Source organism: Temnothorax americanus, unplaced genomic scaffold (assembly GCF_048541705.1).
Source record: "Temnothorax americanus isolate GAGA-0224 unplaced genomic scaffold, ASM4854170v1 Scaffold10, whole genome shotgun sequence".
NCBI classification, from domain to species: domain Eukaryota; kingdom Metazoa; phylum Arthropoda; class Insecta; order Hymenoptera; family Formicidae; genus Temnothorax; species Temnothorax americanus.
The window spans coordinates 3,751,408-3,772,337 of NW_027509231.1; the positions used below are offsets into that span (position 1 = coordinate 3,751,408).

General features: G+C 37.2%; 2 protein-coding genes across 2 annotated transcripts in view; one reads left to right on the forward strand and one right to left on the reverse strand.

Annotated features, from left to right (window-relative positions):
• Positions 1-10,511, reverse strand: part of Wb (wing blister) — a 152,734-nt gene extending 142,223 nt beyond the window's left edge. The window contains exon 1 of the mRNA XM_077412004.1: positions 9,275-10,511. Within this exon, the coding sequence (XP_077268130.1) occupies positions 9,275-9,413 (139 nt within the window). The 5' untranslated portion in view covers positions 9,414-10,511. The remainder of the gene's footprint in view (positions 1-9,274) is intronic.
• Positions 10,512-17,756: 7,245 nt separating this feature from the next.
• The window catches only part of LOC143900686 (uncharacterized), a 211,514-nt gene continuing 208,340 nt past the window's right edge, over positions 17,757-20,930 (forward strand). The window contains exons 1-2 of the mRNA XM_077412321.1: positions 17,757-18,137; positions 18,960-19,024. Of these exons, the coding sequence (XP_077268447.1) occupies positions 18,090-18,137; positions 18,960-19,024 (113 nt within the window). The 5' untranslated portion in view covers positions 17,757-18,089. The remainder of the gene's footprint in view (positions 18,138-18,959; positions 19,025-20,930) is intronic.

The following is a 20,930-nucleotide window of genomic DNA, read 5'->3' on the forward strand; positions in this document are numbered from 1 at the left end:
CGGAGTTTTACGCGCAAAGATTCCCGCCCTCTTCTTTTATTGCGAGACTAAGTACACCTTCTACTTCCGGTTCGGAGTGAATAAAACACACGACTGAACTCGACAAATCATAACTGGAGCATAACTGACACGCGAAGGGTTTTCGAAATCACCGAAATGCAGCTGTTATATATTCGTGAATAAATTCATCACGTATTTTTGCTGTATGGTATATTTTTCTATAAATATATTATTCATATTGTACCTATGCTTATTAAAATAAATTATTAAAGTTTTAATTGTATCATTTCAAATTATATATAAAAGAGTAATTTTATTACGAGACTTTTTAAAAAACACAGTGATGAGAGAATTACGTAAAGTACAATTATTTCAAACATTCTTAACTAATCATCTTAACTAATCATCTACGCTGATAGTTATAATCAATATTACCGGAGACCTCTTCGAGAATACTGCGTATGAAAAGAAGCTTCGTTTTCTCTTAGAAATATTCTTGAAAGATGCTACGGGGAGCAAGATAAGATGGTGTAGGAAGTAAATAAGTATAACAGCGCTGTGCTCGTCGTGAATCGGTATAAATAGTCTCTCCTTACGAACCCGGACTTTACTGGCTTAATGCGACATTGCAATCGGAGGTAGTCGCCGGACGAAGCTGTCAAGTCCCGCTACTATGAATCATGCCTATTGCTATTCCGGTTTTAAGGTGTTTCTACTTCTAAATTTCTGGATCAAGTTTATATATTTCGGAGTCTCTAAAACATGATAACAAATACGTAATCGATCACTATTGATCGATATAAAAGATCGTTACATGTTTCTCACGCGTTCAATATTCCTCTTTTTCAATAAAAAAATATTTTATACATATTAAATAAATGTTATTATATAGTGTTTTATATAGAAATAAAATCGAAATTATATCTAAATTAGAAATTTAAAAATTAATTACTTTAATTGGTAGATATATTTTACTTACAGAATTAACTTATTATTTGTAAAGACAACAATTATACTTAACACACTGTATATACTTATTGCTTAAGTAATGAGGTAAAATTTTTATTACAAAAAATAATTTTAAGTTGGAGATTGCCAAAATTATCTTGAATGGAGTATAAAGTTCTGATTGAAGATCCGGGTGGAAAGAACGATGAAAATGAAGATGCTACGGTTATCCTCATAAGAAAAGATCACGCTCATCATAAAACAGTGCGTGAGGTATCGCGATGATCGCATTGAACGTCAACAGAATCGAGAAAAATCCTCGAAATTATCTTCGAGCTTTCAGATCGATTCAAAGTTAAGGCGAGATGAAATCCATTACCGCGTGCGTTGCAGATGGAAAAAAATAAGATGTCACGCTCACAACCGTAAAAAAGGATTACACGATCCACAAACTCGCCAAGAGGTAGCAATATATGATTCGTGCTGAGAGAATATGAGGACTGCAATTCCATCAGCTGGACTCAATATAGATATAATTCATATATGAATTTTACATGTTCTACTAAAAGGCCTTTTATGCCTTGGCATATTTCTTATAAGTGCGTTGCCAATTAAATTAACTATTCCTATTTTATATATCCGATATAAATATAGACATCATGTACGTTATATAAATCTTTGACATTGATACAGATTTAGAAATTTTAACGAGACAAGGAAAGCTAATTTCAAAAGTAAAAGATTACTGCCCTATCATACCGTGTCTACGAATAAAAGCTATATAGTCATAAATGACGGCAATTTATTCCTTCTCCTTTTGTTTCTAAAGAATGTTTTTATTACAGAAAAGAAAAAGAGGAAAGAGCACGTCGTAAACTCTTCGTACCAAGAAAACCTTTATATTTATTATGCCAATATAGACGTTCATGTGGCGTTGATACCGTAACAGCATTTTGTGCCTTGATGTATTATATTATTTAATTATTCAACCCAGAGGCGCGCACAAATCGTTCCGTCTCTAGATCGAGCGCTATCACCGTTCGGCGCTTTTAATATTTTTCATTAATCATGCGTTCACTCATGGCCGCGTCTCACCTCCGCGGTTTTGATTAAGCGACATAATACGCGTCGTAAAGCTCGATTGAAATACAACCGGGGATACACATGCACGTTTAACATATGTAAAAATGCTGATATGAGTACGAAGATTTGCTGTGAATTATTTATATCCATATAAATATTTCGAAGATAGAACCAAAAGTCGCGTTTAAATGTTTATTCAATGTCACTGGCAACAGCATTGCATTATTAGTATATTAGCAAAATTTCAGTCAAAATATTTATGCTGTTATAAGTTATAATATGCAATAATATATAAAAGCAACTTTTTTAATTAAATATAAAAACAAGGCAAATGAGAGTTAATACGCACGTTGGGTCGGGCACAATATAATCGAAAATCAATCAAATGAAACATTTGTTTTAATTATATTGATTTCCGATTCTATTGTAACCGTTGCCCGACCAACGTGCGTATTGGCTCTCATTTGTCTTATTTTTATATTTTTAATTTTTTTTTTCGGAGAGCTTTAACCGCGGTTGATATTTTTTAATTGACTTGCACGTAAGCTCAGCCATTTGCTAAACACGGGACATTACCATCGATGACTGAATGAATGATCGATTCGTTGAATGCAGAGTTCGAAACAGAACGGAGTCTTTCATGAAAGAGAGAGTCTTTCATGAAAGTCACGGGATCTTTCTCGGTTTCCCCAAGATATACGCGCTATACATTATAGCCCGCACGAAGTATTGTATCATTGCGAGTGTCTATTCATTTTATCACCTGCGTGGGCACGATCATGTTGTATACCAGTAATGATCGCGATTTCGTATTCGCTCTACGAATTTGTCGGTGCAATGAGATCTACGACGACAGTTTATTTACTAATAACTTGACATTTCTCAACTTAATAAATAATTACATGATAGTCGTAAGTTCGCTATATTATTTAAATTTGTATCATATTCACTATTGTTTTAATTCTATTCCGAATACATCGTTACACGCAAATTAAAAAATTAAGACCATATTATTATTTTCATTTAACCGACTAAATAATTATAATTTTCAGATTGAGCATATTAAACGCCGTATAGTGTACAAAATAACTAAAATATAAATTGTTCTGTCAGAGCACTTCCGTGGAATTATCGTATTAAGGCTTCCAGTAAATTCTATTTGGCACGGTTTACCTCGTTCTGAGAATCGATTCTCGCGCAGTATAACCCGTTAATATTGGAATCCTCCTATTAACTCGCCGCGGCAATTCGCGATTTTATTATCCAATTTTGTTGCGAAGCAATCGACGTGTACAGAAAGACGTGATAACGATCGAACTTCATCTCGGAAATGCTCGCCATTCGATCGGGTATAGTGAGCGATCCGACCGAAAAAGGATTGCCGGCAGACACGTTTGAACTAATTTCGTCCGAGCCAATTAAGAACAGTAGCGCACGTCGACGACTCGTCGTCGATAATTGATACGTCTCTCTCGAACATGTAACAGACACCTAACAGGAAACGTCTTAAAATATCTACGGTGAAACATACATGTATGATTAATATTAATATCTAAAAAAAATTCGGACTGTGATGCTTGCCAAAGACGATATTCTTGACGATATTACTTAAATTAGTTCGAGCAATTATTATTTAATTAAGTAATAATCACAAATTTCTATTTATACCAAATTCAATATACTGATTTTTTTAATCCTAAATAATCCTTCTTCTTGTAACATATTTGTTCTATAAGTAAAAAATATAGTTGTATCATATACTTGATTTAAATATCGGTTTTTCAGAAGAGATGAAAAATGTGTTCATCATCAAAATTTCTTTTGAAAAAGAATAAAGAAAAGAAAAATAGTTTGAGCAATTAATAGCAGCGAATCTTTCGAAGGTCACGATTCGCAGTTCAAGCGGATCGCCCTTGTTACGGTCTCGCATTCTCTTAAGGGCCTAGCCGCGCGTCCACGTGGTCCCATAGAACCCTCGGTACTCCGAGCACGTACACGCCGGCAGTGTTATTTTGCAGAGCAGACCGGCCTAGTATTTAAACAGGAACAAAACGAGAAGCGCGCGCGCGCGCGCGGAACGAGAATGGGATTATTTCGAGAACGGCGCGGAGATTTCGGGCGGGCATCGCGTCGGCTTCGAAAAGCGCCAGGTGAGCTATACGTAACGTCGACCGCGAATCGCTTATGTCATCACTGACGTATTTCAAAGTGATTGACAACCGTTGTTGCAAGCCATCAACCCTCGAGATCAAGGATTACTAAGTGCGCGGGCAGAAGCAACAACAAAAAGCCAAGCGTCTTAGAACTTCTGTGTATAAAATGTCGCGTTTATCACTTAAATCAAAATTAATTGACAATTTATATATCAATCTTAAAGAAAAAGTTTTATCAAGTAATTAATTACAATATTTTATAATTAATAAATAACGTTTAATAAATAAATCGAGATAAATATTTTATGGAACTTTAGAAACATATATTTCTTGCAAAAGGAATTGCATCAATCAGAAAGCATGCCGACTGACACGAGACACGATTGAGACAAATTTCCGATACCGATAAATCGACTTCATCGATATTCCTTTAAACTTCCCCGTTAAATGCTCTTTAGCTGCTGATCAAACGCAACGGATGTTAAAGCAGAAACGCCCGCTCCGCCGAGTCCGAACAACGAGCATTCACGTCGATCCATTGGAGCAAACGATTAAATCCGCTCTTTCTCCGAAACTAATTAAATTAATGATCCCCCCTCGGGCGAATCCTCGCCGTTTAGATAGAGTCCGGGTACCGCCTTCCACGGCCTCGACAACTCGAGGGTACCGCAACGTCGTCTTTATCCCTTTATCTTTATTCGATTCAGCCAGTTGCTTCATTATCGTTTCTCTCGCGTGGCTTGGCGTTACCCGAAAATCTCGCGAGAAGAAATTGCATTATCCGAGTCATCAATATCGGACGGAGTCAAATGTTAAGTGCGCGATCAAACGCCGTTTATCTGATAATAATTTTGAAGGAACAATATATAATGAAAGAACTAATCTGATAGGTTGAATAAAGTTAAAAGTACCGTTCCCGATAATTATGAAGAAAATATTAGATAATAATATAGCAAACATTATAGATATCAATCAGTTTTTCATAAGAGAAATAAAGATTAAGAAGTTTTACTTATTATAAGTATTGCACGAATAAAAGTTACAGTATAAAAAATATTGTATAATAGTACGAAAAATGTGCAATATGCAGCTACAAAATTATAAAATTAAAAAAAACACACAAACAGGATCAATGTATATAAATACATCTCGTAACAAATTGCATACACAATATCGCTTTAGGTGCTTTAATCATTAACCACAGATTGCATTGCATTGTATAGAAACAGGAAATGAGACCCATGAGGAAACACACATGATATAGTGAGCATTAATTTCTGCGATAAAAATTAAATGACAGATTATACCTATTGTCAGTTATATGTGTAGATAACCAGAAATATTGCGCATAACAATTATAATGTAGATATTGAAAAATGGATGATTTATCCAAACACAAATCATTTAATCCGCGAGTTATTAATTACAATATATTGTTTATAAAGAAACAAGAAATATATATTGGCAGAAAAGTTTTTAAATAAAACATTAAAAATAATAAAGAAAAATTCGAGTATTCTTTTAATTTGTACGTATATCTGTCACGTCACCTCTTTCTAATCGACTTTATTAAACAACATTTTTGATGTGTATACTTTATTTCATTTTTATTCATACGAAAATCTACATAAACGAGTCTAAGTATTCATCAGCCAGTCGACTGAAACGCGAGTATAAAGCAAGACCGAGCGCGATGGCAAGCACGATACGCTATGTATTGTATGCGCTACATATACGCGGCAGGACAGAGGAATACATTTCGCAATATTCCATCAGAGTGGAATTTCGCTTTTGCCACTCGGTGTACGAGCCGATCAGGCTGGATGATTGCAGAAACAGGAAGCGATACGCACAAGCGAGTTGGTGCGAGCGCGCCGCGATTGATCTCGATATCTTGCAGATCCGATCGGAGGCGGCGCGACTCTGCTCGGCTACGTGTGCGATCGATCGATCGATCTCGCGTCGAAGAGGCAGCCGACGGGAAAACGTTAATTATCACGCGTTATTTTTATTTATCGATGCGAGAAAGAGCGCCGCACAGTCATCGCGTAAGCGCGTCATTAAAAATGTATTTCTCGCGCGGTCCCTGTCTCTTGAAAGAGGAGCATCTAAGAGGCTTAAAATCAGAAGAGAAGAAAAAAAAGGAGGACCAGAGGTGCGGAGAAGAGCGGAGGAGAGACGACGGGCGAGAACATAAACGACACAAAAGACGAAAGTATATCCGCCAAAGTTAATTATTCTCGGTGGCCGTTAACCGGCTGTTAATTACCTCGTAAACGAGCCACTGGATGGTCGAAGAGTTTCGAGAGAACGTCATCAAAACACAACGATCTAGAACGGCGTGATACATTGTCGCGCCGAGAAATTTCGAATAATTCTTTTGCATTTTCATATTAATGATACGCTCGCCATCAAATGAAAAAAGTTATATGTAAATGATACTTTTAGCATGCGAAATTTTTTCTTAATTATCTTGAAAAATATGAACAAACTTAATATGCAAAAGTAAGGTTATTTTACGATCTCAGAATAATGTAAAAAAATATAATATTAATGTTATTTCAAAAAAATTGAAATTATATATTGATATTACTTCAACATATCCTTCTCTATTGACTTTACATATTATTTTTAGAAAAAATATAAATATTATATGTATTTTATTGGTTTAAGAGTCAAAAAGTGAGAAAATATTTTCTATAACAGATATCACATCTTCAAAAATCTTTAATCGCAATTAATTAACGCTTTCAAACAGATATTAAATAAATGTATACACGCATATACCCCCCGCGACATAGTTCCTTTATTTATATGCGTCTACAAATATATATATAAATCCTCCGCGGAAAAGTCCAGCCGCTCATAAATTACATTAAATTAAACACCGGCCGGAAACGCTTTACCCTCTTCGCGCTTTCTCTCTCTCTCTCTCCACGCGTTTCTCCCGTCTCTCGGCATTTTTGTTACTCATCGTTCGAGTGCGCACGTTCCACGCGATATCGCCGATATATGAAAGAATCGATAGCCCCGGGAGACCGCCTTTGATCGCCCCGGAGTAACGAGGTAAAAGGGTGCGTTCCGTTCGCACTCGTGGTGCGCCCCACACACCGGTGGAGATTCGAGGCGGTCGTCGTCGTGTCGCTAAATATAAAGCGAAGAGCTCCCCAAAGTGGAGGGGAAGGAGGCTGCGGAATGTCCTGACGCTTAATATTCTCGGAGCAGAGAGACGCGCGTTTTACGAGGTCGCGCGCGGGATTCGGTCGGAATTTTCGACAATATGTTGTAAAAGACCGCACACACACACATACACACACACACACGCACCGCGGTCCGGGACACGATCGGCGATCGTGGCCTCCGCCTCGTGTCACGCCGGAAACTGTCGGTCGAAATTTAAGAAGCGAGATCACGCGACAGAAAACCGCGAGAAGCGCCGCGCACGCGTGAGATTTAATCTCGGGAAAATATCGCCGAGGGTAAGTATACGTAGCGCAGCATCGCATGGGCGTCATTATATGTATACTCGCGTGAGTGGTCTCGAGAGTGCAATCCGTGCGGGACTTAATGCGGTATATCGATTAATTAACTTCCATGCTTCCGCGGACAGAGACGCTTTTAGAAAATATCTCGCGAAATGCCGGTGGTGCAGTTGCACATTTAAGGCCAGAAGCTAAGCGTAACGGTGGACGTTATCGAAGTTAAAGATAATTACTTATGTGTTTATTAACGAAATACGTAAGGGGAGGCCATTGCACGTAACAAAGTTGTAGTCATAATCGTAAGGCCGTAAGAAAATAGACCACGCACAGTCGATTTTATTCTCCCCGAGCTCGAAGAATAATCGAGCGTGCGTGGTCTATTTTCTTACGGCCTTACGATTATGACCAAAACTTTGTTACGTGCGATGGCCTTAAGTTTCAATTTTTAGATCATCACGAGTCGCATCGGAGACACTTGCGATCGAAAGCTTCGAATAATTTACAAATAACGTTTGACCATATGTACGATCACCAATTTATTCTACCGATGTGAATAAAAAATCATGTGCAGCATAAATATATGGTATAGTTATATAAATGTGTATATCAATGTGACGTAAAACAGGATTGATTCTCTTAAAAACGGGCAATTTGCTCCCAGTATAAAATTCAATCGCGATAACCTCGTGTTACCGATTTGAATAATGTTCGGAGTACGTTACGGATAAATGCGGTTGCGTTCCACGCGCGTGCGTAATATTTACGTCTTATGCAAATCCGAGCGCCATAACGTCAGTGGCCGCATCGGCAATGATATCGTAATCTGCATTTAAAAGACATGCGTATGAAGAAATAAAGCTCGCGTCCTGCGAAGCGTGTCATAAAAGTTCAAAAAACTTGTCGAATGAAAATGTAAATCGCGTCAGACAATGAAAAAGAAGGTCTGTTTTCAACAGAAAAAAAATACATGTGTACTGCGATTTGCGATATATGTGGAGTTTCAATTTTTCATAAACCGATACGTTTTTTGTAAAAAAAAAAAGTCCATTTCTCAAATAAAATGTCACGATTGAAACAAATATGGTAAAATATTAGATGTAACTTTAATAAAAGTATAGATATATTATTTTAACAAGTTCAACGATCTAATTGTTATTTTCACATCGGTAAAGTCTCATCACTTTTAAACGTATGTAAATTATAATTTTATTATTTCCTCTTAATAACCTTTATTGCATTTAAGCCTGTCTTGGATCAGTGTTCTTTAAATCATTTCTATAAAAAAAATAAACCATGATTTTTTCTCAACGTTCTCAAATATTAAAATTCCTTCGAGAATATCTCATAATTAATTTCCTTCGAGAAACGAACGATTTTAATTAAAAAAAGAGCCGACTGTCATAAAATACTTGTAAATTATGGAATTCAAAATTAAAAAAAAAAAAATCTCGTTTAAAAGAACTTGAGTTACAGCATACAAAAATGTTTCTATATTCTTATTCAACAAAATTGCTCAGCGCTGAACATTGCGGTTTAAACACACTGAACCAGACTAGCCTAGATTAATCGAGCGAGACACACACTCGACAGCGGGTAGCGGGTGCTTACCTTGCTTCATCAGGTTGTGCCTAAATCCGCGCGCCGCTTCGACGCCGGTCAGGTCGGTCAGGATCAACGAGAGGACGACGACGAGGATGCGTCGCAGCGTCACGTTGCCCGCGTGTCCCTTCTTCGTGGCAGCGGCCATGGCCCATGAGGATTCCCGCAATTCCCTGACACCACCGAACAAAGGCGAGCATTGACTTCGCACAGACCGTAGATCGTCGAACGCGAGAATTGAAGAGAACAAAGATCCCGGATCACTTAAGTGCGCTCTCGTTGTCGTCTCACTCCGCTCCGGGCTCCTAAGCACTCGTCATTCATCGATTCGCGTCATGCCGTCGCGTGCCACGTTGAATCGCCCAAGCGAATTGATCGAGCTTCCTCGTGTCGCCGCGTCGCCGATGTCACTGACGGTTATCGCGAATCCCTGGATTCTCTGGACGATGCGTGCGACGGCGACGAGATTCCCGGATCGGCGATTCCTCTGCCGCGTTCATCTCGTCTCCATTGGCGAACTTCAGACTCTTCGGAGCGACGACGCCACGCGCCGAGCTCCGTCTCGCGTGTCACCTCGTTGCGCCGATCCCGGCGATTTCGACGCGCGTCCCGAAATCGCGATCGATTCTCGACGTATACGCGCGCACTCCCCGCGCAAACTCCCCGCGCGATATTCGTCGTCACCGCGACCGCGACGTCGGCGTCGTTTCTTAACCGACGAACGCGACGCGAGGAGTCGAGAGTCGGAGCCACGTGAATTTAGCGTCGAACGCGCACGGGCGCGTTTCGAATTTGCCGTTCGCTCGAAGAGCGTCCGCCCTCTGTCCGCCTCGACGCCCTCGACGGCGCGAGACACTTACCGCGACGGGACGGGCTCACTTGTTGCTCCCGACGACGAGTGAGAAACGAGGGATTTCTCACCGGCGCGTATTATTCACTCTGCTGTCCGCGCGCGAAACGAACGACGAGAAATCACCACGCGACGCGCCACTACCGGTGGTTGCGATCTCGCCGCGTCGTAAGAACGCGTGAGATGAGACAGTTTTTTCTTCCGTCCACAGGCACAGGTGCTACACTCTTAAACCGAGAGAGAGAGATCACTCCGAAATTCCGAGCCGAGGAACTAGTCGCGCGCGCGAGCGAGAAAGAGAGAGACGGAGGGAGACGAGAGAAGAGGAAGGGAAGATCCGCGCCGGGTGACGCTCCGACATACCCGATACGAAGGTCGCGAGCGAACTGAGCGAAGTAAACAGTAAACGCCGACTACGCCGAGCCGAGAGCCGAGGCCGAGTCACCACCGAGCTGACCGAGCGGAGCGCCCGCGCCGCGCAGTCACCCCCCACCCTCACTACCCGGCAAGCGGCGAGCATTATTATGTGTAAACAATAATAACGGCCGCACACGCGCCTGAGATACGAAAAAACATGTTTATTTCCTTACGATGCGCCTGTACCCCCGATTCTCTTGGGAATTTCTCAAATTATTCTAATACGATGAGATGGTTTAAAAATCGTAGCAATCGTAATGCTAAAAATTTCTTTGGCTTCTCAACGACGAAACAAAATCGCGATCCTGACTACGTAAGACAATGATTTGAGCATTGTGTTAATTATTATCGCGTATGTTAATCAAGTCGATTATTAATCTTATTGTAACATTTTACAATTGTACATAGTTTGTTCGGAGAATATGCAGTACATTTTCATTCTAAACGACATGACGCTGTATTCAGTGTATTCAATAAATAAAGTATAACGTTTTCCATCTTTCAACGACAAAATCGGTTTCAGAATTATGTTTAACGATTATAAAAGTACTTAAAAAAAAAAAAGTAAAAGAAGCGCCAAGTATTTGGGCCCATCGAAGTAGCTGTATCCTCCAATTCTAATACGATGAGACGAACGGTTTTTATAATCGTTTTAGCGATCGTAATGTTTTTTCTTAGCTTCTCAACGACGAAACAAATCGAGATGCTGACTGCGTAAGACAATGATTTGGGTATTTTAATTATTATTGCGCACGTTAATCAAGTTGATTATTAATCTTACTGTAATATCACTACAGTTGCATGGAAAATAACATTTTCCATCTTTTAATGATAAAAAAATTTACTGTACACGCGTCGTCTTATATATCTGAAATTATGTATTACCTGTGAAAGACGAGTCCCCATTTCGACATGCCGTTGTGCGGTGGAATTACAGTAGGATCCTTTTGTGGAATCTTTGTTTTATTAAATTCAGATTTCAAATGCAGCGTGATATTTTTTATAACTTGCTCAGCGTATTTTAGTGACTGCAAACTAGAGTGCTTTGCGTATAAACAGATATTTTTGTTAATTTGAATATGAGGGAAATTAATCAAAATAACCGAAACTTGATAAGTGGACATTGGAGAGAAGTGGTCTGAAAGTGTGTCCACATTAAGCCATCGTCACCGACGTAATTATTTCGTATTGGCATGTTCGATATAGCCGTAAAATTGCAATAATGCTTTATAGAAATGTTAAACGTGGCCTGTGCGGTTCATCCCAACAGGGAAACAATCGTCGGGCTCCAACCTCTTGAATGGTGCGGTGCAATCAATCTAGCACAGTATAATAATATATTAAAAATTTTTAGTTATATTTTATAATTTAGCTTCAAATAATATAATTGAAAATTAGTGTAGGATTATAAAATTAGCTTGAAGATGCTTTTAATTTAACCCGTTGAGGTCACATGGGGTCCAGTGGACCCCAGGCTAATTTTTCGTCTACGTACCTTTGAAGAGACGGTTTTTTCACTTTATTTTACACGTTCAAAACTGACGTATTTGATTTTACGAGTTTCATGAATATTGATAACTTCAAACTGTATAATAAATATACTTTTTTCAAAGCACGTTATAATACTATTTTTTTCTTAAAAGTATATTATTTTGAGAGTAAAACGCAGGAAGGTTTTTTGCTTTATCTCAAAAATTAAAATTTTGATGAATATTTTTGTGAAAAAAGTCAAATTTCTCGAAAAATTTTTTCTCGCGTTTTTTCAACATAAAAAATTTAAAAAAGGAGAAATAAATTATTGGGTTATAAAGAGGAAGTCTTAAACTAAATTCCAGTTTAAGGTTTGAGTCGATACATCAAGAAGAACGCAAATGGCAACTGTTTTTCTGCGTGGGGTCCATTGGACCCCATGTGACCTCAACGTTATTTTTAGGAGGTGTGACCTCAACGGGTTAAACATTTTAATTATATCGTAAGCGATATTTATAAGCATATGCAATTGAGTATAAATCTTTCAACGTGTCTTGGAAATTGCTTTTGAAAAACAACAGAGATTGTTTACATCATAGATTTGTGCAAATATGTGTAATAATAACATTTACTTACATTAGGTTTTCCTTCTTTTTCTTTGTAAGAACTTCTATAAAAGTTTTTTGCATTGTTATTCGTAAATTCGACCCTCGTATACTATTGCTAGGATGTAAAGCCCGGGTGATAAAATATCGGAGAAATCGATGTCTATAACGTTTGTTTCAAAGCTACTTATAAGTTTTTTTTGGTATATTATATACTACTCCATTGCGTTCAATTAGCCAATCCTTTATATCTGATGTATGTAGTGCGTGCAGTTTTATATATCGCGTTGATTGAAGGATATTGATGGTTATACGGGATATTCCATCAAAAAGAAAACTGCCGTATTCTTGCTTTGTATATGACGGCCGTGTCATATTCGAATCATATTTCTCGAGAGATAGATTTAGTTTTATGTTATAGTGCATCGGAATTACGCGTGGGACGGAAGTGATTTGCAATACTGGAATTATTTAGCTTCACAGATTTAAATATTGTTTGATTTTTTGATTTCAGATAAGCCGATCAGCTTGAATCATGCTGGACGCCGCTTTTTCGACATGAGTACATTTACAGTGGTATAACTCATAATTGAGTAAGAATTTTGGCCTAAAAAAAATTTGAGTTACTGCTGAAATGTTAATAAATAAATGGTAAAAAGTTTGAAGTTCTATGTTTTTATTGTTCGTCAAAAAAAAAATCCCGAAAAAAGCTAAAAAAAAACAGCCGTCACACGGGATGACCCCTTTAATATAATAATATGAAATTTTAAAGAGAATTAGTATATTTTTAACTCGTACATACCTTAAAATTCAAATCTTACAACATTTTTATATAATTTCATGCTGCACACTTCTTAGTGTTTACGCAAATAATACATATATGATTATCAGTATATGGATAGATATACTAATACAGACGTCGATAGGGCGGCAGTGTGGTCTAGTGGTTAGAGCGCCAGACTCGTATATAATCTGAGGAACCAGGTTTCGAGTCCGCTAGAGCCGTGGAATGTTTTTCCAAAAGCTGCGCCCCTCCGTGCAAGATTGAGGCCCTTGTGCGGAGAAAACTGGGCTCCGTCTTTCGGAAAGAGACGTTAAGCCGTTGGTCCAAGGGTTAAAGTTTCCCGCCCGCGGCTCTTTCAACTCAAACGTATAAAAGAGCATATCCAAATGCCCAATATGTCTCTCAATTTCAGATATACGTGTTTTTATTTTGCTATAAACTTTTGACGCTATTTGTCTTAAGTCTATTAACTTTTCATCCTTTAAGTATAGAAGGTTTAGCTGAAACAGATCAATATTCGTTGAAGGTTTACTATAAATAAATATTATAATTTATTCTTACCTATATAAAGCATAATGTTCAGTTTAGTAATATTTATCATACAATAATTTTCTACTTCTAAACGATTAGAAATAACATTAGGATAAATAAATAAATATATATATATAATATATATATATATATATATATATATATATATATATATTTGTTCTATTTTGTCTTTTTCTCGCTGATTTTTCATACCAAAGAGTGTAAAATATATAATTTATAGCAAGATCGTCTTTGAAACAAGTAATATATTCTTGATATTCATCGACAATGTCTGGCCATATAATTATTTTGCCTCTTGTTAGATTTGCACCTGTTATCGATTATCGCGAATCGAGATATCATTGCTAGTAATATGCCTTTGGTTTCTGCGATCTCACTTTTTTGATAGGTCACCACAGACTAACAGAATCGTAGGTAACGGATTTCATAATAAATGCAAAATTTTATTAGTCGATATAATGCTAGCCAACGCGCGACGGTAGATCGTTGTCCCTGTCAGATCATGTCAACAAGTTCTTTCGTTAGAATATTGAATTTTGGAATGATGTTAAGTTATTCCAAAATTTGATTTTAAACGTTCTTAAATGTTTGAAAAAGTAAAATTATATATTATAATCATTAAATCTAAAAAAAAATAGTTTATTTCTGGTAATGATTTTGTCACTTCTCGTGGATAAATAGAGCGAGTTAAATTGAATAGGGTAGTTTTCTACTCATTTTTTCAATAATTAATGCGACATTAATTAATGAAAATTTGTTCAAATTAGTATACGTCCGCGCACGATTTAAGGGCGACTATAATCTTTCAATGAATATTCAGTAACCTAATGAATATTCCACGTGGTTATTCTGTGTTTTGTGTAAAGAAGTGCAAGTAAGACGGCGTAACAAATATTATTTTTATAATTGATTAGTCCAAATATCGCATTTATCGACGTAATACTAGCGTTTAGCGTCCATTTCTTAAAATGTTTTTTCGACATAACCGTCAAACTCAAAACAAACACTTTGCACGATAACACACGCGAATAAACAAGTCATTATACAGTTCAATGTATCTTAAAATCGTCCGCAAATTATATCTAATTAGATAAAGAATATTTAATAAGAATTATTCGCCAGTGATGAAATAATAATTTGGTATAGTTAAACGGCCTGACTGGCAAGTTTTATTAGTATATCACAACGACGTTTCGACCACTAATTTGGGTCCTTTTCAAGTTATTTTAACAATGCTAGAATACGAGAATGAAAGAATATATAAGAAATTTAAAAAACAACATTACTCGTTGAACGGATTTACGATAATAACGATAAATAGGACTTACATGGATCATTGTGCGTCAATTATATAAAATTCGTGGCGGGTCGGAAAAATACGACGGTCTCATGTGAAGGCCGAAAAACTAATGATACATTATCGCATAATACAGTAAACATAGAAGGACAACTTAAAGTAATACATTATCGCAAAATACAGTAAACATAGAAGGAGAACTTAAAGTGAAGAAATTATTCGATCATAGACCAATGGTAGGTTTTCAGTGTCTTTCTGTGAGTTGATTGCCCCTTTATGTTTTTTAATAAATAGCATTTCAGAAATTTCACGTTTTTTTAAATTTTGTTCTTTGTGTAAGATTGTAACATCCTGCCATTTGAAATTATGGTCGCAATCTGTTCTATGTTTACTGACGACCGAATGTTGGTTGGGGGGTTTTTTTATGTCTGCGCGATGCTCTTTTATACGCGTTTCTAAATGTCGCTTCGTTTGTCCGATATAGCATGCATTGCAATCAGAACAATCGAGTTTATAGACGACATCAGTGCATCTCCCGATCTCCAATCTATCCTTCCCTTTCCTGATTAGTGTATCCATTTTCTTAGGGACCGTATACAAAGTGTTCAAACCGTAATTTTTGAACGTACGGCGTAATCCCTCACTAAAAGTTTTTACGTAGGGGATGGGAACATAATTTTTCAGATCAAGAGTAAATGCACTGTCCTCGTTGTTAGCGTTATCCTCATTATTCGATCGTTTGTTAATTTCTGAAATTCTTCTTTGAATGTGTTTGTTCACCAAAAGGTCCGGAAAACAGTTATTAGACAATATGGTTTTCACTAACTTGATGTTCTCATCGTGAAACTGTTTATCCGACAATAGTATGGCCTGGTCAACTAAATTAATGACCGTGTTAATCTTGTATTTCAAAGGATGACTGGAGAAAAAATTAATATACCTGCCAGAGAACGTTGGTTTTCGATACCAGTTGGTGAACAAACAGTTGCCGTGTCTAAAAACAGACGTGTTTAAAAAATTCAAGGTGTTGTTCTTCTCGAGTTCATACGTGAATTTGAGACGCGGATGATAGTTGTTAAACGTACGGACAACCTCATTAAGTTTCGAATGCGGAATGCACATAAAAATGTCATCGACATAACGGAGAAAAATCTCGATATGAAAATCAAAGGATTGAAGGCAGCAAGTCTCTAAATCGTCCATAACGATATCGGCTAAAATAGGCGAGAGGGGGGAACCCATTGGACTACCGAAGATCTGTTCGTAGAACTCACCGTCATCTTTTGGTGAACAAACACATTCAAAGAAGAATTTCAGAAATTAACAAACGATCGAATAATGAGGATAACGCTAACAACGAGGACAGTGCATTTACTCTTGATCTGAAAAATTATGTTCCCATCCCCTACGTAAAAACTTTTAGTGAGGGATTACGCCGTACGTTCAAAAATTACGGTTTGAACACTTTGTATACGGTCCCTAAGAAAATGGATACACTAATCAGGAAAGGGAAGGATAGATTGGAGATCGGGAGATGCACTGATGTCGTCTATAAACTCGATTGTTCTGATTGCAATGCATGCTATATCGGACAAACGAAGCGACATTTAGAAACACGTATAAAAGAGCATCGCGCAGACATAAAAAAACCCCCCAACCAACATTCGGTCGTCAGTAAACATAGAACAGATTGCGACCATAATTTCAAATGGCAGGATGTTACAATCTTACACAAAGAACAAAATTTAAAAAAACGTGAAATTTCTGAAATGCTATTTATTAAAAAACATAAAGGGGCAATCAACTCACAGAAAGACACTGAAAACCTACCATTGGTCTATGATCGAATAATTTCTTCACTTTAAGTTCTCCTTCTATGTTTACTGTATTTTGCGATAATGTATTACTTTAAGTTGTCCTTCTATGTTTACTGTATTATGCGATAATGTATCATTAGTTTTTCGGCCTTCACATGAGACCGTCGTATTTTTCCGACCCGCCACGAATTTTATATAATTGACGCACAATGATCCATGTAAGTCCTATTTATCGTTATTATCGTAAATCCGTTCAACGAGTAATGTTGTTTTTTAAATTTCTTATATATTCTTTCATTCTCGTATTCTAGCATTGTTAAAATAACTTGAAAAGGACCCAAATTAGTGGTCGAAACGTCGTTGTGATATACTAATAAAACTTGCCAGTCAGGCCGTTTATCTATATCTAATTAGATAAAGAATGTCAAAGCGCGCGATGTGTATTCAGATTAAAGCATCCTTAAGAAAAACGACTATCGCCCGTGATTATCGTGAAATAATAACTATTACTTTACAGCGTCATATTTCCGCGAGCATTAATTTAAATTCGTCTTACCGCGCTCTCCGTGGGTCACGTGACGTCACCCTACGTCACGCGCCGGCGCGGCGCCGCCAACGGTCTCGTCGCGGTCGCGCCACTATCGGGTCGCCTCGCCGCTCGCCGCGCCGCCAGCCGCCATATTTGCCGCTACTTCGCTCCGGGTAGGACGCTCCGTACCGTACTTCTCGCGTTTTCCAAGCGTGAATTATGCGTAGATACGATGTCGAGAGTGATGAATATTTGCGAACGATCATTTCTAATACGCGAGTGACGGTGTGATGCGTGGAAATAATCGCATTCGTAAGGTGCTATGTCGTGCATTGTTACTACCTGTTGCATCGCGACAAGTTCAACTCTCGCGCGCCTCCCGCGTTACTCCGATTTGTGTGTAAATATGTTACTCGCGCAATACCTATGTCGGGAGTGCCGAATAAAATATCGGGCGATCGTTATTAATAAATACGCGTGGTTCGAGGAGGTGAGATCTAGATATGTCGGCGCAACTTTTCTCGGCGAGAAGACGGCATCGGAATAGCTCGGTTAATATATATATATATATATATTATTTTATTTGTTAAGTATCATATATATATCTCTTTGGAAATCTTTGCGTTTTTTTCGCAATAACTCTCCGTCTGTATACGTGGGTCTACGACGCCGTGGCGTCCGAGCCAAAATGATATCTGCTCGTAACTGTAAAACTTGCAAGCCTGTCAGAAAATATTTAAACGATTTTTATCGAAATGGCTAGTGTAGACAGGTGTTTTGTGAATTTTTTCAGATTTTTGAAATAGATACTTTAAGGGCCGGTAGCGCAGTCTCCGATTAACGTGATTCTCCGATTAAACTCACTCTGCATCTCTTTCTAACTATATCCCCCTAGAAAGAGACGAAGAGTGAGTTTAATCGGAGAATCACGTTAATCGGAGACTGTGATAGGCCCTAAAGGTAGGGAAAAATAGCGTCAAACGCGTGACAACGTATACACTCCGAGGATGTAATAAAAAACGTACACAGACAGAGGTTTGAGTATAAAAATAAAAAACCTTTCTATAGTTATATATAGTATTTATGTATAAAAAGAATTATACATGATGAAATTTTAATTATATAGAATTATCACAATTATATGAAATATTCTTATATTAAATATGTTTATTTTTTGCGCTATTGTAGTAATTATTCTGCTACGTTTGAAATAAAAATGTAGTTAAAATATTGTGTTTGGAATTTAAGGGAATATAATAAATCTATACTATATGAAAATATTTTATCAATCTCATTCAATCTTTAATTCTAAGTAGTAATTTAATAAAAAATAATTACGTATATGTGAATAATTATATTTATTATATTTCCAGGGCCAACTGGAAAGGGAGTGCAGCAGCAGCAGCAGCAGCAGCAGCAGCAGCAGCGGCGGCTATCGGTGAGTGAATTAATTGGGCAATCTGCTTATTAGTGTTGTTGCGTCATATTTTCGTTGAACTCGCGTAAAATTTGAAAAATATATTGTTTAGAATTTTCAGCAATATCTAAATTTTTATTTTTTAAATAAAATTTACAATTTTACTTCAGAGTAGATATATATTTTCATTTCTAATTAAATAAAAATATTTTCTAAATGTGATATTCAATATTTATGTAAAAAAGTATTAATGTGATAAAATCTTATTATAGTTACGTAAAATTTTCCTTGTTGACATTTTTATGTTTTCCGCTTATTGAGAATTGAATTCAATAAATAAATAATAATTTTGACGCAACTTGCTATTTGCTTGTACATTGATTCGTATATGACAAGAGAAAGGAACGAGGAACATTGAGTAAGGGGAAATCACGAACACGCACGAATATGTGAATTTTCCAAAATTTTTTTTACTAAAGAAACATATATTTCAGTAACGAACACACACGGACAAATCAGTGGTCGAACTAAATCATACAAGATTAGGTACTTCGCTATTTCTTCTTTGCCTCTAGAAGGTTACAATGCTTTGGTTATCTTTTTTTTTTGTTTTGAATATATTATAGGATATTTACGGAGATATAATTAGTGTTCCTCTCTTTCGGCTTTTTAAGCGCTGAATTATTTTATACCAAGCGGCTCGAAGTTCCCCGTTGTTCGCTCATGGTCATTGTGTTCAGCCGATCAATCGCACGATCAATCGAAAGAACGCGTCTGTTTCGCGCTATTTCTAATCGGTATACAATAGTTTGCTATCGCTATCGAGTCCATCTGCCGAGACGCGCTTCGATCGCGATCGTGCGATTCTCGAACGGCTTACTTGTCGCTTCGTCGCAAAAAGGTAACGCACGCACTGTCGCGTTTATGCGAATTTCCATATTTCACATGTGCTCCACGATAAAATATATTTGCGGAATTTTTACCGAGCAATATAAAACCCGAGATTATATATATATATATATATATATATATATATATACCCCATATGCTCTCCTGAATATTTTATTGCAAAATGTTTTATACAGTCCTTTGCTCAATTTTGCACGATAAAGCAGATATAATTCAAACGCGAGTTGATTAAATTCTTGTCAAGCGACACTTCTGCATCGCTCAGAATGTATATTCAAGTCTAACCTTCATCATATATAAGTCTTAAACGATAATTACGTTTTATTCATCGGGAAGTCATTTTTAATTTTAGAAAAAATTTTATAGCTAGATTGTATTATCGTATTTTAATCGAGATTTTATTAATTTTGCGGAATTATTAAATTTACTGAGCGATAGAGATTCTCGTTGCAAGATAAATGTTCATCTATTAATTTTTGTATACATAGAAATATTCTTTTGCCATTTGACAAATACTTCAATTTTATTTCTTTTTAACGAGATGTTAGAATCGATTTTGATAGTCACAATGGCAAAGTCACGATTAAAATAGTAAAAATAATACCAGAAGATTTCGAGATATAGTCACCGAGAAATAATATTCAGGTAAATAATGTTTGGAGAACCGGATTGATTGAGATGGAATCGTAAGGAGAACGGAAAAAGTGGAAATTCGCGGATAAGCGTTCGAGCACTTGGACGATATCGTTTGAAAAACCGTTTGCAATGTGTCGACCCGTCCTGCTGGCGATGGACGGTCGAATGTGTGCATGGAAGAGCACTACTCGTTCGACTGTTTTCGAACGACGCGCGATTTGTAAAATTGATCGATCGGTAATATTCTCGCGGATGTTAAAAATCGTATGAAAGTGTGTACAATATTAGGTAAATTTGTGACGCTTAGTCCAACGGCAGTCTCTATGCTTCTTCCTTTTTCTTTTCCTCGCTTCATTTATTGTTACACACGTGATATGCGCGA